Here is a 23,647-nt window from a genome sequence, read left to right as displayed (position 1 = left end):
ACCTTGATAAAAGTTTTTACCTTTAATACAGGAAAGAGATTATCGATATTTTGAAATAATCTGAAATAATCTTTATTGCGGTAAAAGTAGGTAATACTTATTAAGTCTGCGAGACTTACAAATTAATCAACTTCATTAAATCATTGAGCAATGATCAAGTAGGCGCGGAAGAAAAATTAATAATCATTAATCGGTAATCAGTAATCGCTCATTCACCTGGCAGTAATCGTAACTGTAATCGCAAAATCAATAATCTTTAATTTATACCTTTTACATTACACATTTAATGTACCATTAAAATATATTTGCATTTTTACATTTAACTGCTTCAAGGAGAAATCCTTCAAATTCTTTTCTGTATAACAAACATACAAAATAAGAAACGTGTCTAATATAGGACAAGTGCGCGCAATATCCTTGTACGTAACTTAATTCGTGTTGCTATTGAAATTAATTTTCTCCGCTCTTTTAGACTTAAAGATTAAGAAAAAAGTAGAGAAGTGCTGTTAATGCGCACTATAATCAGGTTTATTAAGCAAGCGCGAAATGTCGCGCTTAATTACTTATTCTTATCCTATAATACTTGTGCGTACGTTAGAAATACCAAATACAAGTGTTAAAGACTAAAAAAAGTAGGGAGTGTTGCCCTAGACTTAAAAAAAAAGTAGGAGAGTGCTGTTAATGCACTATAATCAGATTCATTAAGCAAGTGCGGAGTGTCACGCTTATTCTTATCCTACTTATGCGTAAGATAAGAAAAAGCACTTGTCAAGCGTTACCCTCGCACGCACAGAGAAATGCGAACGCAAGTAGGTAGCTCGATTCGGCGGTGACTTGAACGCTCGTCCTCGACGGATGGCGATCGCGCCGCGGAGGAATCCTCGACGCCGTACGACACGCGGGTCGCACCACCTCAAGGTGCGACCACGTGCTCCGCGCGAACCGGCAGGCCGCGGGCAGCGTCAATCGGCCGGCTGAATGAGTGGCGAACACACACCCCACGCCGCCGCGCCGGGAGTTACCCCCTCGCCCCACGGCGCGGCGCGCCCCGCCGAGAAGCGATACGGATACGAAACGGTATCCGCGGTGCCCGACTGGCATACACACCGCCGCGGCGCGATGCTATATAAATAATACTTCGCGCTAAGTCAGACCAGTCGACTTGCAGCGGCCGTACCTGTCGCACAATGCAACGGACCTTCAGAGATTAAATCGTCTCCGACCCTCTACGTATCTTCTCGCGCCTCTTCTTATCTTACTCACTGTCTGCTCCTGTCTGACCAACCCCCTCCCCTCCCCCGCCCCTGGCTTCGTCCTTCGCTCTTGTCTTATCTCCCCTTACCACCCGATACCTTCTTACCCACACCCCTGTTGCGCGCCCGTCGCATGCGAGAACCCATCGGTGACTTGACAGCCAACAGCTAGCGGTACATCCACCAGGATGTCGCACGATAATTTGGGATTTACATCGAGCACGGTGAGTGGACACACACACGAGTGTCGTGTACATCGGTTCTCGTTAGGGGCAGATTTCCAATTTAAAAAACGTGTGCGAACGTGTGAGCGCGTGTGTTTACCACGATCGAAAAGAAATTTAAACTGTCCGTCAACAGTTCCTGTAACTGATTTGTTGGAACACAACTTATCAATTCACTCACGGAATTCTCCCGGGGAAGGGGGGGGGGAGAACTGTGGGAGTGGGAGAGGGTATCCCTCGCGACACATTCTTCTATTTCTTCACCGTCACCGTTGGTCGTTATCCTCGAAATCACTTAGCGTAAACGGAGCACCTTCCCGGTATAAAATTGTAAACACACGCTCTTCTCTCCTTTTCTTGACGGTAAAAGCAGCGGAACGAAATGGAGCTGACGTAAACGGAGCTACGTTAGAAATGCAAATTTAATAGATAATACCTATTTTTTTTCCGAGAAAAATATAATTTGAGTGTAAATATATGATAGAAAACCTATGTCATGACAGGAACTAAGTTTTCCGAAATAAGATGCTTCCTGCCTTGTTTATGCCTGTTAAACACATTGTCGCCTAGTGTAATGTAATAGAACAATTTGTACAAATTTCCTCGCAATTATATCGTAAGAATGGCTTGCATACAACAAATTTGAGGCAACGTTTCTTTAAGATAATTTAAAAAAAAAGGGCTTATGTTAAAATACTACAACATAGCAGTAACACTCATGTGACATTAGATTTATATGAAGAAGAATAATCCTGCGTACAAAGCATGTTTCTTGCAATTTGTCACGTTTCATTCTTTTCTTTCGTCAAAAATCGACATGGATTTCATTTTACATTTTGTAGCGATGACACTGCATGCGCACACATCTAACGCGTAAATGAGAAAGTTTATCTGGGCATGCATAATGCAAGAAGAGATAATACTAACAAATATAAGTGAAAATTGGTAAAAGTTATTTCGATAACATTTATTCAACGAAAAAATTATTTTTCTTAAAAACTACTCGAACACGTCACACATAATGTGCCAAAATACACTAAAGTAGCCCGTTTTTGCAACTTTAATTGCAAAGTTGTAACGTGATGAGTATTAAAAAAGCTACAATTATTCTCATTCTTCGTGCATTTTTTTTTAATTGAATAGTGTAACAGAACAATTTGTACGGATTACACTAGAGACAACGCGCGGGATAGTTTATACTAAAGCAGCAATTAAAATTGCTCGTACGCAGAGCGTGCTATACATGCGTATCTTTTTTTATAGCGACGAACCGATTGCAGGACTGGGATAATAATAAGTCTGCATTGCATACTCGATATATTTTTGACTTCGCGATTGCGCGACGGATTCGATCATGAGCCGATCACGAGAGTGGAAAGTTTCTATCCATATTACACGAGCGAAAACTTTCGCACGACGAAAGGACAGTTCGTTTGTTCGTTCATCGCGTTGACGTGCGAAACGGCGAAGTTGACGTTGTTACTGCTGTTTTTTTTTCCCTTCCACGCTTGCGTTCGCGTCAACGATAATTGGCGATTAGAATTGTTGCACAACGAGGAAACACCGAATAAATAAACGAAGTGTTCTGACCGACTTGACATCTCGCTCTCGCGTGGTGTCCTTCTCTTCGCGAGACTCTTTTTTCCAGAGACCCGCCTTTTTTTTTCTCCCGCGTTTTTTCTCCTCGCGCTGTCGAAGGCGACCCGGGTACAATACCTGTTCGATCAAGCGCGCACGATTATTCGAAAGTATCCGAATTGTTGTACTAAGTGTTCTAAAGGTTCTGCGCCTTTCCCTCATGTCGGCCTGTGTAAACTTTTCAGCGACCTTGCGAAGTTGATTTCTTCTTGGCGCGTATTTTAGGGGAGGCCTAATTACGGAAACACTTAATATTGGACGTTGAAGGATTTTTTTTCCGGTGAATTAAATCAACATTACTTCGAGAGGCACTTGCTTTTTAGAAATTTATAACTAGCACATTGAAGCACAAAATAATAATGGTGAATTTTATCTTTATATTAAAAAAACACAATTATTGTTATATACAAATATATCATTAGACTCGTGAAAATGTCAACAAATTAATAGACGGCGATACGAGTCAGGCGCGGTACGTGGTGCGCAAGTAAAGAAATTAATAGTTACAGAAGTAACGAATTACAATGTATATATATACATATGTTATATATATACGCGCCTGACTCGTATCGCCGTCTATTAATTTATTGTTATATACGCTCGAAGTTGGGATAAAATGATTAAATATATATTGAAGTAAAAATAACGCAAATATAATAATATAAATAAATATATGTTTAGAATAATGTAAATGTAATCAAGAGACACGGTAGTGTCTCGCGCCAAGTACGCGCGGAGCGAGACCGACCGTGACTCATTTACGCGACGCGACGGAGTTGCGAGTACTCGAGATGTTGAGATTAACATGTAACGTTGCACATTTAAATCGGACGAATTCACAATAGCGTTACGTCACAACTTTTATCCATCCCGGAACGGAAACGCTGCACCCATCGTATCTTCCTCATCGATTATCGAACGTATAATAATTTCCCCTGCTACTTTTTTCAATCGTCTCTCTATCTTCGGACAAGACGGGACGTTCGAACCTTCGTTGGTACCGTAAATTTTGCACGACGTTTCAAATTTAACTTCAGCACCTCTCCTTGCGCTATTATTCTCGTCGAATTCTTTCGTAACACGAAACTTACCTTCACAGTCGCGACAGTGTACCGCAATTAAGAAGCATGTCTCCGCCAGTAATAATATTATCTGACATTAATGATTGCTCAGCCTATCATGATCCGTATCGGCTTGGTGTACCGGTTCTGCGAGTTGCTTTCCGCGATAACAATTTCGCACAGATTACTAATTCCCTGCCGCAGCGCTACCGATTCGCATTGATAAGGATCCGCTCAAATGTGTTTGTTTGCCGCGCAAATAAGCCGCACGAGAGAATCTCCCTTTCTTCGCGCGCGTTGCATTCTCTCGGGGCCGTATCGTAAAAACGTGCGAGTACTGCGACTTCAAGAGACGGAAATCTACGAAAGAAAAGAAGAAGGTCGTAAAAGCATCGCGTCGGATATGTAACGCCGGAGAAATAAAAAAATCGGCGCGTGGCCGCGCGCGGCTGATTGAATCGCCCCGGGACAACTTGAAATTCTGCTCGAGATTACCGGTTTTTAATCTCGATCGGCACACTCGGCTCGTGTAATGAATATATATATATACGCTGCCGATTCACGCGCGTAATAACCCTCACACACTGGATGCGATGAGCGATAGCCAATGAGAGCTCTGCTTTTTTCGGATGTCATTGGAAAAGCAGAGCTCTCATTGGATATCGCTCATCGCTCATCGCGTTCAGTGTGCGAGGGCCATATAACGATCGGGTCTCTCTACACGATTGCTATGCGCATCACGGACGTTTAAGATCGGCCGCACGCCGCGTCGGATCGGCACGTGGCTTCGGCTCCTTTGGCTTTCCGGCGGAAGTGCTCCCTGTTCGCGCGTACACACCGAACGTATAATAACGTCAAGAGCGAAATTGCCGTAAAACACGAAAAATCACGACGCAAAGGTAATCGGCAGTCAAAGCGCGTTTACCGCCGCGGAACTTTTTCCGGTTCTTTGATATTTATTTCCTCTATTTATTTATTTTTTTTTTACGCATTTCGTATCTACGGAAACGATTGTATAACTATTAAACTGTGTATACGTCTGTTCTATCACCTGTTTCCACTTGCTTCCGTCTATTTCACTATTGTCTTCTCCGCTAATACGTGCACCCGCGGAAAATATAAATCGCGCGTGCTTTGAATTGCTAATCCTTGGAGGCCTCCGATTACAATTGCTCTCGACTTGCAATCGTAATGATATTGGAATGATCTCCCGAGGCGCAATGCCATAATTGCGATCGTTTCGAGGAAACGGAGCGTTTTCAAACTAGATGCGAATTGAATTCGCAAAAGAACGGAGCTAGATCAAGTACGGTGAAATAAATGAATAAATATGATGAGAATGTACAATACGTGTGTGTCATGTTCAGGTTTAAATTAGAAACATTATTTGTTTTCATTGCCTTATTATATTTTACTATATCTTATTATATCTCATTATATTCCGAGATCTAGTAGCGCCAAGTTTTTTGCATATATTAAATATATTTTTTTTATACAATTATAAATCTTATATACATTTAAATATCTTTTATTATCTTGGTGGATTTAAAAATTCACGAAAGTGCGATCATCTTGATAAGCGATTTTCACACGCGTGTGGTCGAATGCGCGTAAATCCGATGAGAGACTCCGCGTCGGAGCTTAACATTAGGTGAAACAACACAATTCCAAAGAGCTTTATCGAAAATTTCCTTTATCGAAAAAAAAAACTAACGTTATATTTACAGTATAAATAAAAATAATTAATTTTTGTGGTGATTCACAAAAGGTTAAAACTCGCCATTTGTTTGATAAATTTTTCTCCCGATCTTCCGATTTTTTGTTCATCTCCCACCTTCGAACTACAATCACAAAAAACTTTGATAAAGTGGAAAAAATGCGATTATATCAAGAGACACGGTAGTGTCTCGCGCCAAGTACGCGCGGAGCGAAACGCACCGTGACTCATTTACGCGAACGCACGAGAGAAGAGTTGCGAGTATATATATATACACACCAAACCGCTAATACAATTTTCATTGTGTAGAAATTACAATATAATTTAAAACTCTACCGAGTAATTAGACGTGGAAACTAATTTCTTTTACCCATTGTGTAATAGTAAGTAATGTGATTGCGTAAATAATCTGCCAAAACTTGAGATATCTCGAAAACTTTGTGAACGTAGACGCGATAAATTATGACGTATTTGAAGTACTTTCGTGATAGCTGAGATACTATGAGCGAAACACGTACTTACTTGGAAAACCTTTGTACCCTTGTGCGGTGCGATGGGTGCGGTGATTTAAGATTGTTAAAAAGTATTCTGATAAGTATAAGCATGAGTTGACGGGTAACGGATATTAAAAGATTAAAAGCACTCGAGTTTGTAAAGTATTTTCTTTCTATATCTAACGCGTACCTAATACATACATATACCTATAACTAGCCCACCGCAATATAGATTTCAGATAAAATATCATATTACTGTTAAATTTTATATATTATATTATAGAGGGTGTCCGGTAATTTTTGGGCCCAGTAGGGCTCAACACGGGTCTCGGATCCAAAATCTAATAAGAACATCTATTGTGGCCTCCTTTGAACCCTCCAACTTTCATCTGAATTTTTCTTTAAAATATATTGTTCGAGAGACATTTGAGGGGGGCATTTAAAATGAGTCACCTTGTATATACAAAATTATATTTATATTGTATATATTTAACATATTTGCGCGTAGAATTATATATATATTCGGATGTATTTCAGATTTTTGTACGTGCAGTAAAATTAGAAGAAGTAAGGAACTTTATAGAAATCAAATATTTGGAAACTAGAAGAATGCAGAAAAGTCGTAAAATCTATTTTCAAATACTAAAATATGATATCAAACAATCAAACATTGTAGAATTGTGAATAGAAAAGTGCGGACAAAAATGTCGGGGGAATTTTTCGAATGCATTTTACGTTATCGCATTTTTACGGTATTCTGATATAACTGCACGATGCAATCTGTTATATCAGAATTCAACGTAGGTCTTATTATTGATTAATAGCGATTATCAACAATATTTATCACGTCATATTCACGTCATTTTAACGCCTTAACTTTGCCCGCCGTTATTTTATCTTTTATCGTACTCGAACCGAGTTCGTCGAATTTAACAGCAAACATATCAAGTTTGATTACTACTTAGTAACTTACGGACACGCGTTCCAACGCGTTACGGTTGAGGTAAATAACGTTTATAACGTAATAAAAAAAAGCTAATTTTTTTTATTAGTACTTCTGGCATTCCTGTCCGTGCCAAAGGCAATCTCGTTCGGTATTTCGCAACTTTTCTGCGGTACGAACAATTAGCACGCCTAGTAGAGCGTGCGCTAATCACGGAATTTTTCCGAACTCCGTAATATTCCGCCGGTTTTCTTCCACGCTTAATCTCGTCACTTGTCCGATATCGAGAACTTAATGGCATAATCGTCTTTTTTTTCCTTGACAGCGACAGGTAACATCCCGCAGCTATTTCCGGACGTTGAAAGTTAACAATTGCATTATAGTAATTATCATCGGCTTGCCGCATCAGGCTGATAATTGCCGGCGCGAAGAGTTAATAAAATTACGTGTCTGTATGTATGTTTGATTTTTTTTAAATATTCGCACTACGCACCATTAACTCTTTGATCTTATTGGAACCATTGGTTTTTTAAATTTTTTTGTTGAAGAAAGACCTATTATACATATAATTTCTACGTGCACAAGTAGGGATTAAAAATTTGAATATACGCTTTATTTTGAAGCTTAAATTAACTTTACGCCCAGTAGAAATTAATTAATAACAATTTACAAGTTTATTTATGGATTAATTTGAAGTTCTGTAATAATAAGTTTTTATTTGTATTCGAAGAAATGTTGAACCTCTATATAGGATAATGTGATATAATATAAATCGTGCAGTGGCACAAATTCAATAAGGTGGGATGAATTATCGGAACGTTGAAAAGAATTCCGCTTTGATATCGCATAGATGAGTTATTTGCCGGTGATAATAAACAGCCGTGCGGGTGCCCCGACAGCGGTAAAAAGCAAGTAAATACACGCGCGAGTCATTGGAATTATATCCGAGATTCTCAAGTATAATACGAAAGATATGAGGTCTTATATTATCGCAAATAAGTGGTTCTAACAGATGTGTTTGATAAAGAAATTTACATTTCGCGCCGGGTAGATAGGCAGAAGATATTCGAGCATCCACCTGCCTTGACTAACAATGTTTACAGCCGTATGCCAATTTTTGTATTGATGCTTACGTAATAACTAAAACTCGATTTGTCATTAAACGTGATCATTAATCGGGCGTGGAACGCGGGCACGTTCGCATAACGGGCACGTGTGACGTGACAACTACCGTGCGTACGTATGCGAGGTATGTACGTTGATGTAGATCGATAAAAAAAAGAGAGTACAGTAATTGTAATCGTGTTTAAATGATTTATCGCCGCCGCTAATTGGCAACAAACATTTTATCTCTTCTTTACGGGGAAACATATACAAGGACTTTGGCATATCGACGATTGCGTGTTTGTTGAGTGAGTTAATACTTTTCTCAGCAGTCATTGGTAACGTAAATAATGTGTAACGAGATAATCATATTTTCTCTTTAGCGGTTGAACACGTCGTTAACACGGCAATAACCGCTATTAATTTTTCGACGCGTGTAAATTGTATCCGAGTCGAGTAACTCTGTCGTTGTATGTACATACGTTTGTATCGCGAAACTAAAGAAATGCGAATCTCGGAATATTGTCTATACTCTAAATGTGAAAAAACTGCACGCTATTATATTTACATCAATCTTAACGCGGTATAAATAAAAAGAACGCGAGATCTTTTATCTATATATATCATATATTTTGCGAGTATCGAAGAAAAAGAGATTTTATTTACATAAATAACATGAAATTAACCGTCATTAATTTTTCGACGCCCGTAAATTGTATCGAGTTTGAATAATAATTCTGCTATTGTACATTTGTATCGCGAAAACGAGGAAATGCAAATCTCAGGATTTTGTTTATATTTTAAATTAAAGCCTACGTGAAAGAACGCACACTATTAGGTATATTTATATAAATCTTAACGCGATATAAATAAAAAGGCGCGACATATTTTATCCTTATATCAATGTATTTTGTGAGTATCGAAGAAAAAGAGATTCTATCGCAAAAGAGATATATTATCAGATATGATGTCGCGTTATTGACATGTTTGAATATAGTGACAATGTTTTAATAGCTATCTATTTGCGAATCGAATACTCCTATTCTGTATTTGATTTTTAACGAATAGTATTGATACTATCCGAAGAATCTTCCACTATAATTCTCGATATAAATCGTGCGTATCGTTAACGATACATATCATTTTGTAGGCGTGGTACTCTATTGAAGGACGTATTAAACGGTCGTATCCGCGCATTATGCAATTTGTACGTTTGCATAGTGCGGCAAGAAAATTTCCCGTATTCGTCGCGTTACGACTTAACAACTGCATATAAAAATGTACAAACCGCAGAGAATTATGTAGATGTCAGTCGGCAATTTACACTTTAGGAGATTGGTCTTTTAAGTCGCAATTCGTATACGGCTATGTCGAGAATTGACCGAGCGAATCTTCAACATTTATTGAATTCTTAAATTTACAAGTTCTCTTTTCACGCAGACCACAAAAACCGCGCTTAAAAACCGCGGAAAAAACCTAATTATTCGCGCGCACGATGAGATAAGCACTTGCTTTGCATGAAAATTGCCGAGGAAGAAAATTCGTTGACGATTTACGTTTTAGAATCAGGAAGGAACTGATGTTTTTAAGTCACACTTTTATTATTACGCTGAAAATTGATCAAGTGGACATTTGATATTTATTGAATATTTATTGATAATATATGAACTATATATTTATTGAATATATAAAATATATATTTACTGAATTCTTAAATTTTTATATAAGTTTTTCTTCACGTAGGCCACAAAAACTGTGCTTAAACGCCGGAGGAATCTAATTATTCGCTCATATAACGAAATAGGTTCTCGCTTTGCACGAAAACCACTCGGGAAAAAAATTTATCACTAGATAATTTACGTTTTAGGATAGCGAGGAGATTGGTTTTTCAAATCGCAATTTTTACGGCTATGCCGGAAATTGACCAAGCAAACGTTTATTGAATTCCTGAATTTACAAAGTTTTTCTTCACGCAAATCACAAAAACTGTGCTTAAAAGCCGCAGAAACCTATAACCATTCGCGCGTACAACGAAATAAGCATTCACTTTGCACGTAAATCGCTAAAAAGAATTCGTTATTTATCACAATAGAGATAGAGCGACATTAACGCGCTAATATTAGACAATCGGTCGATTCAATTGACGGAAAAAGCCAGACGAAACTTCCTTATTAAATTGCAATCTATAACCATTCATGTCGCAACAGCTGCAGGCGCGGAATATTACAGAATAATTCAAAAGCAATCGTTCGTGTGTTTACTTTCAAGTGATTAATCAATGCGCAGCCGTGTGATATTTATGTTTTAATTGTTGAAGAAAATTTTAAAATTTTATATTTCTTATATTATGTCAGTGGAGTTCGTAAATTGCGACATCGGTTTACATAAGTTTGTTGCTTGCAAGAACTTGCAAATTGCTCCAATTTGCGCGACTATAATAACACTGAAAACGCATAAAAATGCGACCTTCTTGTTAAAACATTCAGTAAATGTTTGCATATACACACGTACAAGTGGATTCATCGGGCGATCGATAACATTCTACCGTAGCTGTTGCCTACCTATAGAATTGTCATAACTATTATTATACTTATGTGTACAATATATTACAGTGTGTTACGTGGCGAGTAGTAAAATCGGAATCAATGATCATCGGAATCAATGACGATATAACATGGTATATATATATTGTCGGAGTATAAGTGGCATACGAACAATAGTTGTGATATATGATATGTGATATGCGATAAATACACAATAAAAAATCGTGTGTACATAGCGGCCCCGACTAGAGAATTAAGACAGTACTCATCTTCCACATCGGGTATTACCGTACTTTGTATAGCGCAAATTCTTGTGTAAATAGGCTAATAATATCTGCAAGTAATTTCTCCAATAGGGTTGACTTTTTTGGTGGCTCTGTATCAAATTTTAAACAAAAACTTTCTCGTCTACTCTCGTAACTTAAATGCTCTTCATATTATGTTGTGAAATTTTATTGTTCTTGTTTATTCTTTTTCCTTTGTACGCTAAAGGGTTACCCGTTAATAAAGTTTATTATTATATGTTAAAATTTTCTTATGTTACTATTAAGATTTGATTATTTCAATGTAAAATTAACGTACAATAGCTATGTTATCATTTTCTTAACATTTTCATGTGTTACATTTATGTCAACGTGATAACTTAACACTTTATGTATGTCATTTAGAAATTAAATATTATTTTGAGTTCTTTTAACACAATTATTTAAAAAAATCAACACGTCATAAAGTTATTTTAACACATAAACAAAAGTTAAAGTAAATTTTCAAATAATCGTGAACTTTGACAAAATAATTAAATTTACTAAAATTAAATGTTTCTATTACACACAATTCAAATAAAATAAGATATCTCGAAAACTATCCAAAGAAAAATTCAAGATACGTCCAAAATTGTATTTAGTTTATATTTATATTTATTCTGATTGCATTTGAAGGAGAGAGAGCAGAAAAAAGTTTGTGCGTTATTTATACATGGGACAACCAAGAACTGCTACTCTATAATACATCTTATTTTATATTAACAAGGCGTGTATAGTTATAAACGCGTGCTTTAATGAGAATATACATGATTTATAGAATAATATTTCTCTAAATAAATAAATATTGTAAAATGTAATTTCTGTGTGTATGTGCCGCGCGCACGTTCTTTTGTAATTCAAATTTTGCTGATACCAACGATATTTTTGCAACTATAATATAAAAATAATTGTAAATACTTGTTTCTTCTGTACTTTAACAAGTTACTGCAATTTACATAGTTCACTATTTGTTTTTACAGGATGCTCTGCAAGATCTGAAAAAATCTTCCTCATCTAAGGAGCGTCATGAGTGAGCACTTAATATAATGAATTTTATAGAGAAATTAGGCCTCTATTTATAATGTACTTGATTTTACACGCATTATTTTTTAAGATTTTTTTTATCTTCTAATTTTAACGAAAAATTTTAATGCTGCGATTTAAAATCAGTGTAGGAAAATATCATCACGTGAGTTATATTGATACTGACTGCTTTCATTATCATTGTATCTCAAACGTTTAAGCCTCAACTCTCCCTTGTCTAGTTTGTTTACAGCGTAAGTTTTGTATAAAAGTTGCATTTTTATAGCTACGGATCGAGCGAGAAGAGTGACGGCATTTACGTCCTGGAACTCGAAGAGAAAAAGAAGAACTCACATGAACAGGAAAATGATTATGACCCATATAAGTATAGAGTAGTGGAGCATCCGACTACGTAAGTTCTGTAATTAAAATACATTTTACATCGTTTTATTTCATTCATAACGCGATAATATGAAGAATGGAAAGAATGGGAAATTTATTGCACGTGTAACAGATAGATATAAATTGTTTCTCTTGTTAATTTTAATGCTTATTCCTCATAATTTTCAACAATTTCAAAAATTCACTAAAAGGCAAGTTTTTCAAAATATGATAGTGTTATATATAGTGTTAATATATGTAAAAAACTGAGTATAGATAAATTAAATTACAGTAAAGAGATTATATATATGTAGGTATATATATGTATAAAATCTCTCTTTTACTTTTTTATTAAAAAATATATATTATATATAAATATATATTTTTTATTATACATACGTATACTAAAATAAAATTTTTTAAAAATATATAGAGAGAGGGAGGAAGGACGGGAGGTGGTGTATATTTCTGTTGTTAAATTTGTTATCGAAAATAGTGTTATTAGAACTACGTTGAAAGATTAGACGCATTCTTCTTTGATGGAAAATTAGTAACCGTCTCTATCTAAAAATGATAGACGATAAATTAATATGATATCTTCAGACATTTGATAGTTTCGAAGGCATGTAAAGTGATATATCATGATACAATCAAAAAAGGACATCTTCGATTGTACAGATATTGATGTAACATACGTTCTATCGTTTTTTATCATTTTGATCAACTTCACGATAAATCTAGCGATAGGTTCCCTATACTTGTCAATTTTTTTAAATTAATAAAGATTATGTAAGACGCGACCGATTGTCTCACATATTGCTGAATCGTAATCATCGAAACAGGATTTATTGGAACATCATCTGATTTATTAAAGAGTTAATCAAGATGAAAAACGATACTCATTCAAGGTGACCAAGAATATTATGTAACTCGTATTACTTCCCTCGCCCGCGAAATGACGTTTTCCTTATACGTGCCAGTTGTCTTATTAGCATATAATTGTCTGATTAGATTGAATCAGATTGAAAGACTCGGTAAAATGACTTCTAACATCTTCCTGATGAAAACGTGGAATGCACGCTTGTCATAATCTATATTAATTATCACCATTGCAAGGTTATCAATGACTCATATTATCAATAATTTATGCGAATATTTCTGTATATATATTGAACGAATATGATATATATATATATATTTATTTATTTTTCCTTGTTGGTTTATTTATAACATCAGCAAATCCAGCAGTATGTAAGATTAGGAAATCTCGTGCGCAAAAGTCATGTTTTCTTTTTTGAAAGTCTATTCAATTTAAATATTTTGCAATTTTAATGCAATTGCACACTAATAGTTTGGCAAATGCTCGGTTTCTTTACAACATGGTTTTTCAGCAATGCGGAAACCATGCTTCACCTGCTGAAGGGCAGTTTAGGTACCGGAATCCTCGCGATGCCGCGAGCTTTCTACAATTCCGGATACATTATCGGCTTTGTAGCCACGATCATCATTGGGTTCCTTTGTATATATTGCATGCGAATTCTCGTTCGCTCGGAGTACGAACTATGCAAGAGGAAAAGGGTGCCGTCCATGACGTATCCAGCGACCGCGGAATCAGCTCTGCTCGAGGGACCGAGGTGCCTCAGACGGTTCTCCAAAGCTTCTATGTGAGTACGTTATGCTTTTTCCGATGTAATTTTAAGAATTATATTTATCTTGTATTTCTGTTGTATTTCGCGTGCCGTCGCTGATAAAAATAGCTACACTTGATCATTAAATTATGGTAATAGTATGTAATTAAGTGTTATTTTGTACAATCAGTATCCGCGCGATATATTCTAATTGCAATAATAAGATCGTAATTAGAGATCATAGTAATTAGAGATCAACTTTTAAATTACATATGTATTATGAAAAACATGTTTTCCGTTCGCAGACATATAATAAACACCTTCCTATTGATATATCAGATGGGCACTTGCTGCGTCTACATAGTTTTCATTGCTAAAAATCTGCAATTGGTGAGTATCTCTGCCATTTTTAGCTCATGTTATGGTTTCATATATTATTCTTCTGACAAACATTATTGAACTCAATGCCAAAACCTTTATCTTTAAGTTGCAACATTACTCATCTAATAGTGTTGTCCTTTCGATATGAACAATATGACATGACTTGAGTTGAACAGTCATGTTCAACATTAAGCAAAATACTCTTTTTCCGCATACCTCTTGTATTACAAGATCGTGAGACGTGCTACCAATGATATTCTGATTTCTGATGAAATCTGATTTTAATAATTTACGTTTACGCCTTCGAAGGACAAATATCAAGTTAAGAAAATCTTAAAATAATATCAGATCAATTATTACAACGTATAATGATTTTACAGTATAGTAATTTTGTGGTAATTTAATCTCATATATGTACGTTATATATTGCTTCTTATTATATGCTTCGCATTAATTGCTTTTCGTGCTCGTTACCACGTTACCACATCTATCGATAATTCGTTTGGAGTATTTCTCAGAGCAATCAATCCGATATCGCCGGTATCTTTTCACATTATGACGCGTAGGCTGAGAAGGGAATAATCTAGGTCAGGGAAATATGCCGTAAGAGAGAATACGCGAGTAGACAGTCGCCGGTAATTAATGCGCATGCAGTTGAGTCAAGGTGATCGTACCTAACACAGACGGCCGGTCATCGACATTCTCGACGACGGACGTACGCTCGAGATCGAAATCGAAAATACAAGTCGTTCTTGCGCGAACTTGCCCGAGTTTCACGAAAATGCAGTTTGCCTCACAGACTTTATCAATTCGATCACGGTCTATATATACTCTACTATATATATGTATACATATATGAATATATACATGTATGTACCGGATCAGACCGGATGCCGTTCGAGAAGTTGCTGTAAATATTAATAGTTATTATTTTATAATGAATGGACAGAATGAAATAAAAACTCTATTTTTAATCAACAACATTTGGCAATGTCGTGACAATTCGACCATTGGTTTTGGTCGGATTAATCGTCACGTTTCGACCATGGGATTTGGTCTTTTCTAAATTCGATTAATCCGACCAAAACCAATGGTCGAATTGTCACGACATTGCCAAATGTTGTTGATTAAAAATAGAGTTTTTCTTGTTAATCACTTATATTGGCGGAACAAACATATACTTTTCTGAAAATGAAATAAAATTAAACATTATATTATAAAAGAAACCAGTCATTTTTATTAGCACGTAACGCGAAAAGGATATATATGTGAATTTGTAAAAATAAACATTATGAGCCTGGCGTCAGTTTGTTCCGAGGTTTTTGTGTACTTTAATGTGTGTGTGTGCGTGCGTATGTGGGAGAGGGAAGGGCGGAACTGTTTGTGTAATTTATAGAGAACTATAAAACTATTAAAAGTAAAGCCAGAACTCTCTTAATACTTTATGAGTTTCCACAAAATGATATACATACTTCGAACTTGCACAATAATCGAGGTGCTATTAAATACACTTTCTAATATTAACACGTTGACTGATGGTCATCCGTGACCGGCTCCTGACTTTTCAGTGGCGTCTTGGTGATCATTGGTGACCGGTAATTCATACAATTCATGAGGATAAAGTTTTATTTAATCACGATATTTTATTATTATACAGGGTAGGTCGAAATACGTGTTAAATACCGAGGAGATGATTTTACGGCTCAAAATAAGTCAAGATAATAAAATAATTTTTTTTCGTATATAAGGCCTCGTTTTCAAGAAAAAGGATTTTGAAAGTAAATCATCGTGTACGCACTTGACTGATATTTGCCGTAACGGTTACAGATGTTCTAGTTTGTTTACTATCATGATTAATTAACTTAAATCTAACGTAGATTAAAGTTAATCTACGTTGGTAGAAATGGATATAAAGCCATGAAATCAACCAGATTTTTAGCTTTCTTATAATTTTCTTACAACTCTATATTTTTATAGGTTTATAAATATCCATTCTTCTTGCACTATGTGCTAATAAAAATGACAGATTTCTTCTGCAAAGTAAAACTCAATTCCTTTCATTCTATTCATTAGTCACAATATAACACTATTTGGTTTTAACAACTTCTCGATTGTCATTCCAAGTAACATCGGTGCGTTAACACATTTGACACATATGCAACAGATGACTCGGGTGAATGTAAGCGGTAGCGTCGTGCGTAAAATTCCAGGACGACACGTACGATATCCTCGTAATTTTTCCTCTCCTCCAAGAGGAAAAATTATAAATTATTTTTCCTCTCCTCCAAGAGGAAAAATTATATTTCTACATGATTGCTAAATGCATCTTGGTATTAAGTGATAAGAGCCGCATCGCGGATTGTAGAGATTACAAATGGGTATATTTACGCCAATCGTGTTCGTCCCATATTCTTGTATTCCTCATCGCGATCTCGTCCTATAGTCTCGTATACCCGCGCCGAATGATTTATTATGGAATTTCACTATCTCGCCGGTCGCACGAGGATCGTTGCAGCGGTGCGAAACGAATGGAATCTTATCACGAGCGTAAGATCAAGTGGAAGTAAGAGTCGCTCTCGAGTCGGACGGGCGTTAACTTAAGTGCCATTCACATAACGATTATACGGTGTGTAATAATGCAAAAGAATTTTTTATGTAACTTTTTTGCAATTCTTTTGTAAGATTTTTTTTACTTTCGTAAACCCTATACTCGATCGTTAACGCGCGCTCTTGACGCATGAAGGTGCCGTTGCACGGCAGATTGGACGGAAAGGCCGAATTCCTGCGATCCAGCCGTTTAGAACGTAATTTTAAAGAGCTAAATCCTCGAAGCATTCTTGCCGAACGGAGTCCAACACTTCGATCGCGCGCGAAGTAAGCGGCAATGGAAAGCGACTTGACTGGGTAACCGTTGGATGCTTGGTAGATATTTTGTGAAACACGCTCTATATTCGAAAAGGAATTTTCGCGTGCTGCAGTTGCACCGCGGCGCGTTTGTAATGACTGCAATTTTGCAATATTACGACGGCGCTAAGCCTTATGTGGACGACACCTTAGCCGCGGATTGGAAGGCGTTGCGTAGCGCGCGATGTAATAGATAGTTAACTATCGTTACGACACATATGTTATTACGGCAACTAAATCGAGCGTGTGTATGTGTGTGTGTGTGTGTGTGTGTGTGTGCGATAGATGCAACGCGTGCTTTCCGTGTTGAACCTGAATGCCACCTGCGTATGTGGCGAACGAGCGCGCCGCGACTTCATGGTCGGATGCGAAGTGAACGGAACTGTGTACAAAGTTGTTACGTTAATCGCTTAAAGAGCCGCATAAATTAACTTTAGATTAGGGTATCATTAAACTACGTTTTAAATAGCGGAACAGACATATGATAGACATTTGAGAATAAAACTTTAATTACAAACGCGGAAAGCTCCGAAAATATAAGAAGGATATAAAGAAGAAGATGCAAACTAATAATATTACGTGTGATACAATTTCTGCAATCTATAAAATTATAACATAATATAAAAACATCTATTTATTGTTACTGTTTTATTTATCTTCTTTAAAAAGTATTCTTTCATAAAAAGAAGGATAGAAGGGTGATAATGCACATATAATTAAACTATTTATATATTTAATACATTTATAAAAAACTATTAGTGCCTAACTGAAATTCCGACTGAAATTGAAAAATTCCGAAAGTATGACATATAGGGATTTCCAAAGACTTAACCAAGAAAGGAGCTCTATAGAAGCCAATCAGTCTAGCGATATGCTGCTTGATCTTACATAGAAGCAGCTGAATAAATTATTCCTATAAGGAAGCTTCTGGCGGCATTATTCGCTCGAGCACAAATCGTTAGCAATTAAAATTTAATTGATCGCATTATGCAGTAATTCAATAATGAATTCGCCAATAAACGAAGTGATCAACTGCTAAAACATTTCATTTAAACACTAAACATATGATAAATGATACAAGCAATTTTGTTTCTAAGAAAGAATTTTAAGATCTCGATGTCTTTCAATATTATTCCTAAAGCTTTAAATTCACTATTTATAATATCTTCTTTGAAAAATATCTAATGTAATGCGTCGTGGAAGTATCCGATTATTTTTGTCATGTCGCCCTCTATTCCTAAAGGTTTTACTTCCACTAATTATTTTATGATTTACTTGAAAAATCGATTTGTCTAATTTTAAACATTACAAGTACGAATACAGAAATGTTTACATCATTATATGTAGATGTAGCACTTCAATGTAGATTAATTTTGCGATTGGAAAATTACAAAATATTGTACGCAGTTAATTAATTACGTACCGTCGATTATCACGAAGTGTTATCCACAGTAGCAGTACAATCGATCGCCATCGAGAGCAACATGAATAACGAAAAGCTGTTCTATCGCGTATCGTCGTGATCGTCGCGACCGGATTAGAGACGATATTGAAAGTCTTCAAGGTGGTTCGAATTTGAGTTTAATACGGTTATCTTTTACTTTGAATATTTCTTTTATTGAATACACGTCGATTAGTAATAATTTCTCCGGCAGCGGAAGGATTCCGCAATATCCCTTCTGATGAACGATAATTAATAGCTGACAACACACTTGATTTGCAATTATCCCTTTACATAACGAATACAATTCGCCTAAATGCAAGTACATTAACTTTCAAGGGTGAATTCTATCGATTGCATGTCAGCGGCATATGTTGTTGTATCTATATCTTATTACGTAAGACGAAGGCTAGATTTGACAGCGATAAACGAAAGCTGTTAAATGATGGTATTAACACGCCCATTTCCGCCTGCCCTTGAAATCGAAGCGTAATTAACGATCAGCACGCCGGAGATGCGGGAGCAGTATCGTCATGTAACGGATTATCTAAACATTTGCGAGACTGCGTGGCGTCAATGTCGCGTGGCGTACCTCTATATGTCTTCAAACGCGAACTCCCAGAATTATGAGTCTAGTTATATGACGTCACTTGGTGTATCTTCAGGAGATGTAATTTTCAATTCTTGGAATCGTGACGTATAGAAAATGTTACACGAACGTGTAATTCGATTTGAAGCGATTACAATGGCGACATAAAAATTTAATTAACGTACATTATACGTACGCGTCAAGCATGCATGGTGACATTTATTTTCCGTCTTGCGGTTTTAGCATTCCTTCCTCTCTTCTTTGAATGAGTACTCAGTACGTATACATTATGTCGATCGTATAAATTAGCAATCTGAGATACAATGACGCACGCATTGTGAAATCTTTTTACTCATGTTCACGTTTATTTTGGAATTGTACGAAAATTGACATTTGTTGAGAATTAATTCTATCGAAGCAATTTTTGCGGCTTGCAAATTCTACGATATAATTATATTTTTAATAATTATACTTTTAATTATATATATTTTTTTATATCAACGAAGAACGATTAAGAAGAGCTGAGCTGACGATGTTTCATGATATATGGCATATGACATATATTGTGGTCTCCAAGCATCTATTTGAGCTTTTACGTTTATTTACATCACCTATTAGAATAAGCGAATTACAAAACCTATTAAAATTTTGGAAAAAAGTTTGTATATTTAATAAATAATGTAAAGGATAATAAAATCGACACAAAAAGTTTATCTCGGTAAATAATAGCAAGTGAGATGAATGACTTTCGCTATCGTTTCAATTTACTTCTGTCGAACAGCTTTTATGAAATAAAAGCCATTTCGTGTAAATACAAATTCAATTTTCAACGAAATTCCGAATGAATGAGAAGATGGGCGAAAGTAATGTCATCCGTGCGTCGTTATGTTTTCAGATGCTACGTGATTGAAACACGTAAGTGTCGTAAACCGGGGCGAAAAGTTTTCTATCGAGGACGTGCATAGGAAAGATGATGACCGAGATCGCATTGGCGAGAAAAAGGACGGTATGTATACGTCTCGAGAAACCCAGCGCTTAATTACGCATTCAATGTCAACACGTAATGTGATATGAGACAGAAGTGCTGAAGCGCTTTATATTCTTCTCGGCACATAGCTGTCAATATGATTAGTCGTATTAACGGAATTCAGTAACTTCGTTAGCCTTCCAAGGACTCCTTAGAGTATTTAGAAGATTCCGTCGTTTTTACAGGCTTGCGTCGTAACGTGTTACTTATAAAATGCGTACATTTATTTAGCTTTTCGTTAAGTTATGAGAACCAAATTAAAGAATTTTTAGAGTACATCTCCACTCGAATACACAGTTTACGAAAAGCTGCATGTCCATTTCCACCATGAATAATTTTTATCTAGAAGTAAAAAGTCTATAGAAAATCACATCTATAAACATTATTTATCTTAATATTAAACTAATAGGTACAATGCTCTTGTTAAGCGTTATTAAATATCTCACACACACAATCATTTCGTTAAGCGTTAAATAACTACATCTTAATAACTCATAAATACAATCTTTTCATTATTAAATGTCTTAATGCCATACTTAAAGATGAACTCATAAATACAATCTTTCATTGGCGTTAAGTGCCTTAACAAGACCTTTATAATTTAAATTCTTAAAATTTCTTAAAACTTTTTTATTAAATAAGATTTAGATAAAATTCTGTCCAAGGAAAAATCGAACAACTGCTAGTAGTGTTAAGTAAAATCAGTTGTGCATTACTAAATAATCACATTACATTTTTTTCTTTTCTTTTAGGGGTTGAAAACGTTTGTCGAGATGGAATTGGAGACATACATGGCAATTCTCCTGCTACCCTTGATCATCGTTAATTACATCAGGAATCTTAAATTCTTGGCACCGTTTTCGACGCTAGCGAATATTATCATGTTCACTGGAATTGCTATCATGCTCTACTATATCTTTCGAGAGCCATTGTCGTTCGACAATCGCGTGGCATCCGGGAATGTTGCGAATTTTCCGCTCTTCTTTGGCACCGTACTGTTCGCTCTTGAAGCTATCGGCGTGGTAAGTAATCGGCGTGAAGTATTATTTCTTCAATTATACAAGAAATTAAAGTTTCCAATACTTTTATAATAATGAAGAAACTGTTGCGGGAAAAATATTACTTATTTATTTATAAACTTCTAAAGCATAATATTGGTTCTTTGAATCGTATGTAGCTTTCCATGCATATAATAGCTTTAAACAGACACTTATTTTAATTAATCTGAATTTCTCTCTTTACAACGTCTATATCATTTCTGAACGTATCCGAAAAGAACTGTACATAAGTTCAACTATACAGATTATTTTCCGTTTACAGATTATGCCGTTGGAAAACGAGATGAAAACCCCTAAATCTTTCATAAAGCCATTCGGCGTTCTGAACGTTGCAATGAGCATCATAGTTGGGATGTATACCGCATTGGGATTCTTCGGGTACATACGTTACGGCGAAAAAATCGAAGGCAGTATCACGCTCAACCTACCCGTCGAAAAGCTAGGAATTGCAGTGCAAATTCTTCTGGCTATCGCCATCTTCTTCACGCATCCCATCCAGTGTTACGTCGCCATCGATATTGTGTGGAACGAGTATATCAGTCAGTACCTGGAGAAGTACCGATTTAAGCTGCTCTGTGAATATGTAATCAGGACTATCATAATCTTGATTACCTGTGAGTACATTTCCATTCGACCTTATCGTTAAATTGAAGAATGTAGACAATTTCGAACTCAAATGAGACCGGCATCTCTGACTTCATTTATCCATGTCCGGATCGCGTCACGCTCCTAAACGTATTTATTTGAAGATAATGCGTTAAGCAATATGTTTGAATGTTAAACCAAGAAATATTAGCTAACTGTTATTTTAGATTATTGCAGAATTTTTGCTTCACGTCCACACTGACACGTCATTTTTTTCATTGTCAGTTAGTTTGGTAACTTTGTTAAATTAACAACCCCTTAAAGCGTATCATGTCTCCGGCATAGAAAAGAAAAGAAAAGAAAAGAAAGTTCACTTAGGTGATCTTGTTTAATTAATTTGTCGATCTGCACAATCTGTTTCAGTCGCTCTGGCGATCTCGATCCCGGAGCTGGACCTCTTCATATCGCTGTTCGGCGCGCTTTGTCTGTCGGGTCTGGGACTGGCTTTCCCGGCGATCATACAATTGTGCACCTTCTGGAAAGTGATGGGACCGAGCGAGAGGAAGATTATGGTGGCGAAGAACATGTGCCTAATACTGATTGGGGCCTTGGGTTTGGTCGTGGGTACTTACACGAGTCTCGCCGGGATCATCAGCAAGTTCTCATGAAGTATTCGAGGAAATTGTGTGACAAAACTGTTAAAGAGAGGGGGATAGTGAAGTGACAGAGAAGGAGCGGAAGTAAACAGGAATTGTTCTCCGTGCGAGAAAACGACGACGACGACGTGATACGTAGTTGAAGTTGATCATTGCCAAAAGTGAGTGTACCTAAAAATACGAGGCGCATTCAGAGGCAGTAGCCGAGGGACCGAAATAACGTTAACTTCTTACGGCTCGCATCACACTTCGGCTTCGATTCGTCGGGGATGGGATGAAGTTCCTAGGTGCGTTCGTTGTTCTTTTTTTTTACGCGTGATATACAAGACTGCGAGTGAAGATACGGACTGTACAACGACACGACTAGTCCTGGCTTGCGTCAGCGTCAACGTCAATTACTGTACAGCAACATATAGATATATATATATGTATAGATATGTATAAATATGTAAAAAGGTTTTACCGTATTATAAATAAAAGAATTTTATTTTCATACTGCCGCCCCCTTTGCTTCTACATTCTTCTTCGTTCTTTAGTGCGGGCGACTTCTGAACTAAGCTATCGTTGTAACGGTCGTGTCATTTTATTACAGAAACACATCTCTATTGTTTTTATTAATATTTTAAAATGATAGAAGAGATACAAGAATATTGTATTCATACATTATTATCACATGCGACGAATCACTACGCAAA

At 36.3% G+C, this 23,647-nt stretch overlaps 1 protein-coding gene across 2 annotated transcripts; it reads left to right on the top strand.

Annotated features, from left to right (window-relative positions):
* The first annotated feature begins 1,147 nt into the window (after positions 1-1,147).
* On the top strand, positions 1,148-23,445 carry LOC139770262 (proton-coupled amino acid transporter-like protein acs). 2 transcript variants are annotated; one of them, XM_071702088.1, is made up of 8 exons: positions 1,148-1,477; positions 12,260-12,309; positions 12,589-12,714; positions 14,075-14,347; positions 14,617-14,701; positions 21,406-21,675; positions 21,974-22,325; positions 22,720-23,445. In XM_071702088.1, the coding sequence occupies exons 1-8, from the start codon at positions 1,442-1,444 to the stop codon at positions 22,962-22,964; spliced, it is 1,437 nt and encodes a 478-aa protein (XP_071558189.1). In that variant the 5' UTR covers positions 1,148-1,441; the 3' UTR covers positions 22,965-23,445. The 2 variants fall into 2 exon arrangements, with proteins under 2 accessions (XP_071558189.1, XP_071558190.1); XM_071702089.1 differs by lacking the exon at positions 1,148-1,477 and adding an exon at positions 10,943-11,111.
* The last annotated feature ends 202 nt before the right edge of the window (positions 23,446-23,647 follow it).

Source organism: Temnothorax nylanderi, unplaced genomic scaffold (assembly GCF_030848795.1).
Source record: "Temnothorax nylanderi isolate EJ_2023f unplaced genomic scaffold, tnyl_v1.0 TNYL_tig0028_pilon, whole genome shotgun sequence".
NCBI classification, from domain to species: Eukaryota; Metazoa; Arthropoda; class Insecta; order Hymenoptera; family Formicidae; genus Temnothorax; species Temnothorax nylanderi.
The sequence above is the reverse complement of the archived record's forward strand: the minus strand, read 5'-3'. Positions and strand labels throughout refer to the sequence as shown.

Excerpts from the sequence above, each read along its gene's own strand:
- LOC139770262 (XM_071702088.1), top strand. The coding sequence starts at position 1,442 with ATGTCGCACGATAATTTGGGATTTACATCGAGCACG. Across the intron at positions 12,715-14,074 it reads GTAGTGGAGCATCCGACTAC|CAATGCGGAAACCATGCTTC; the intron begins GTAAGTTCTGTA and ends ATGGTTTTTCAG. Across the intron at positions 22,326-22,719 it reads TATCATAATCTTGATTACCT|TCGCTCTGGCGATCTCGATC; the intron begins GTGAGTACATTT and ends AATCTGTTTCAG.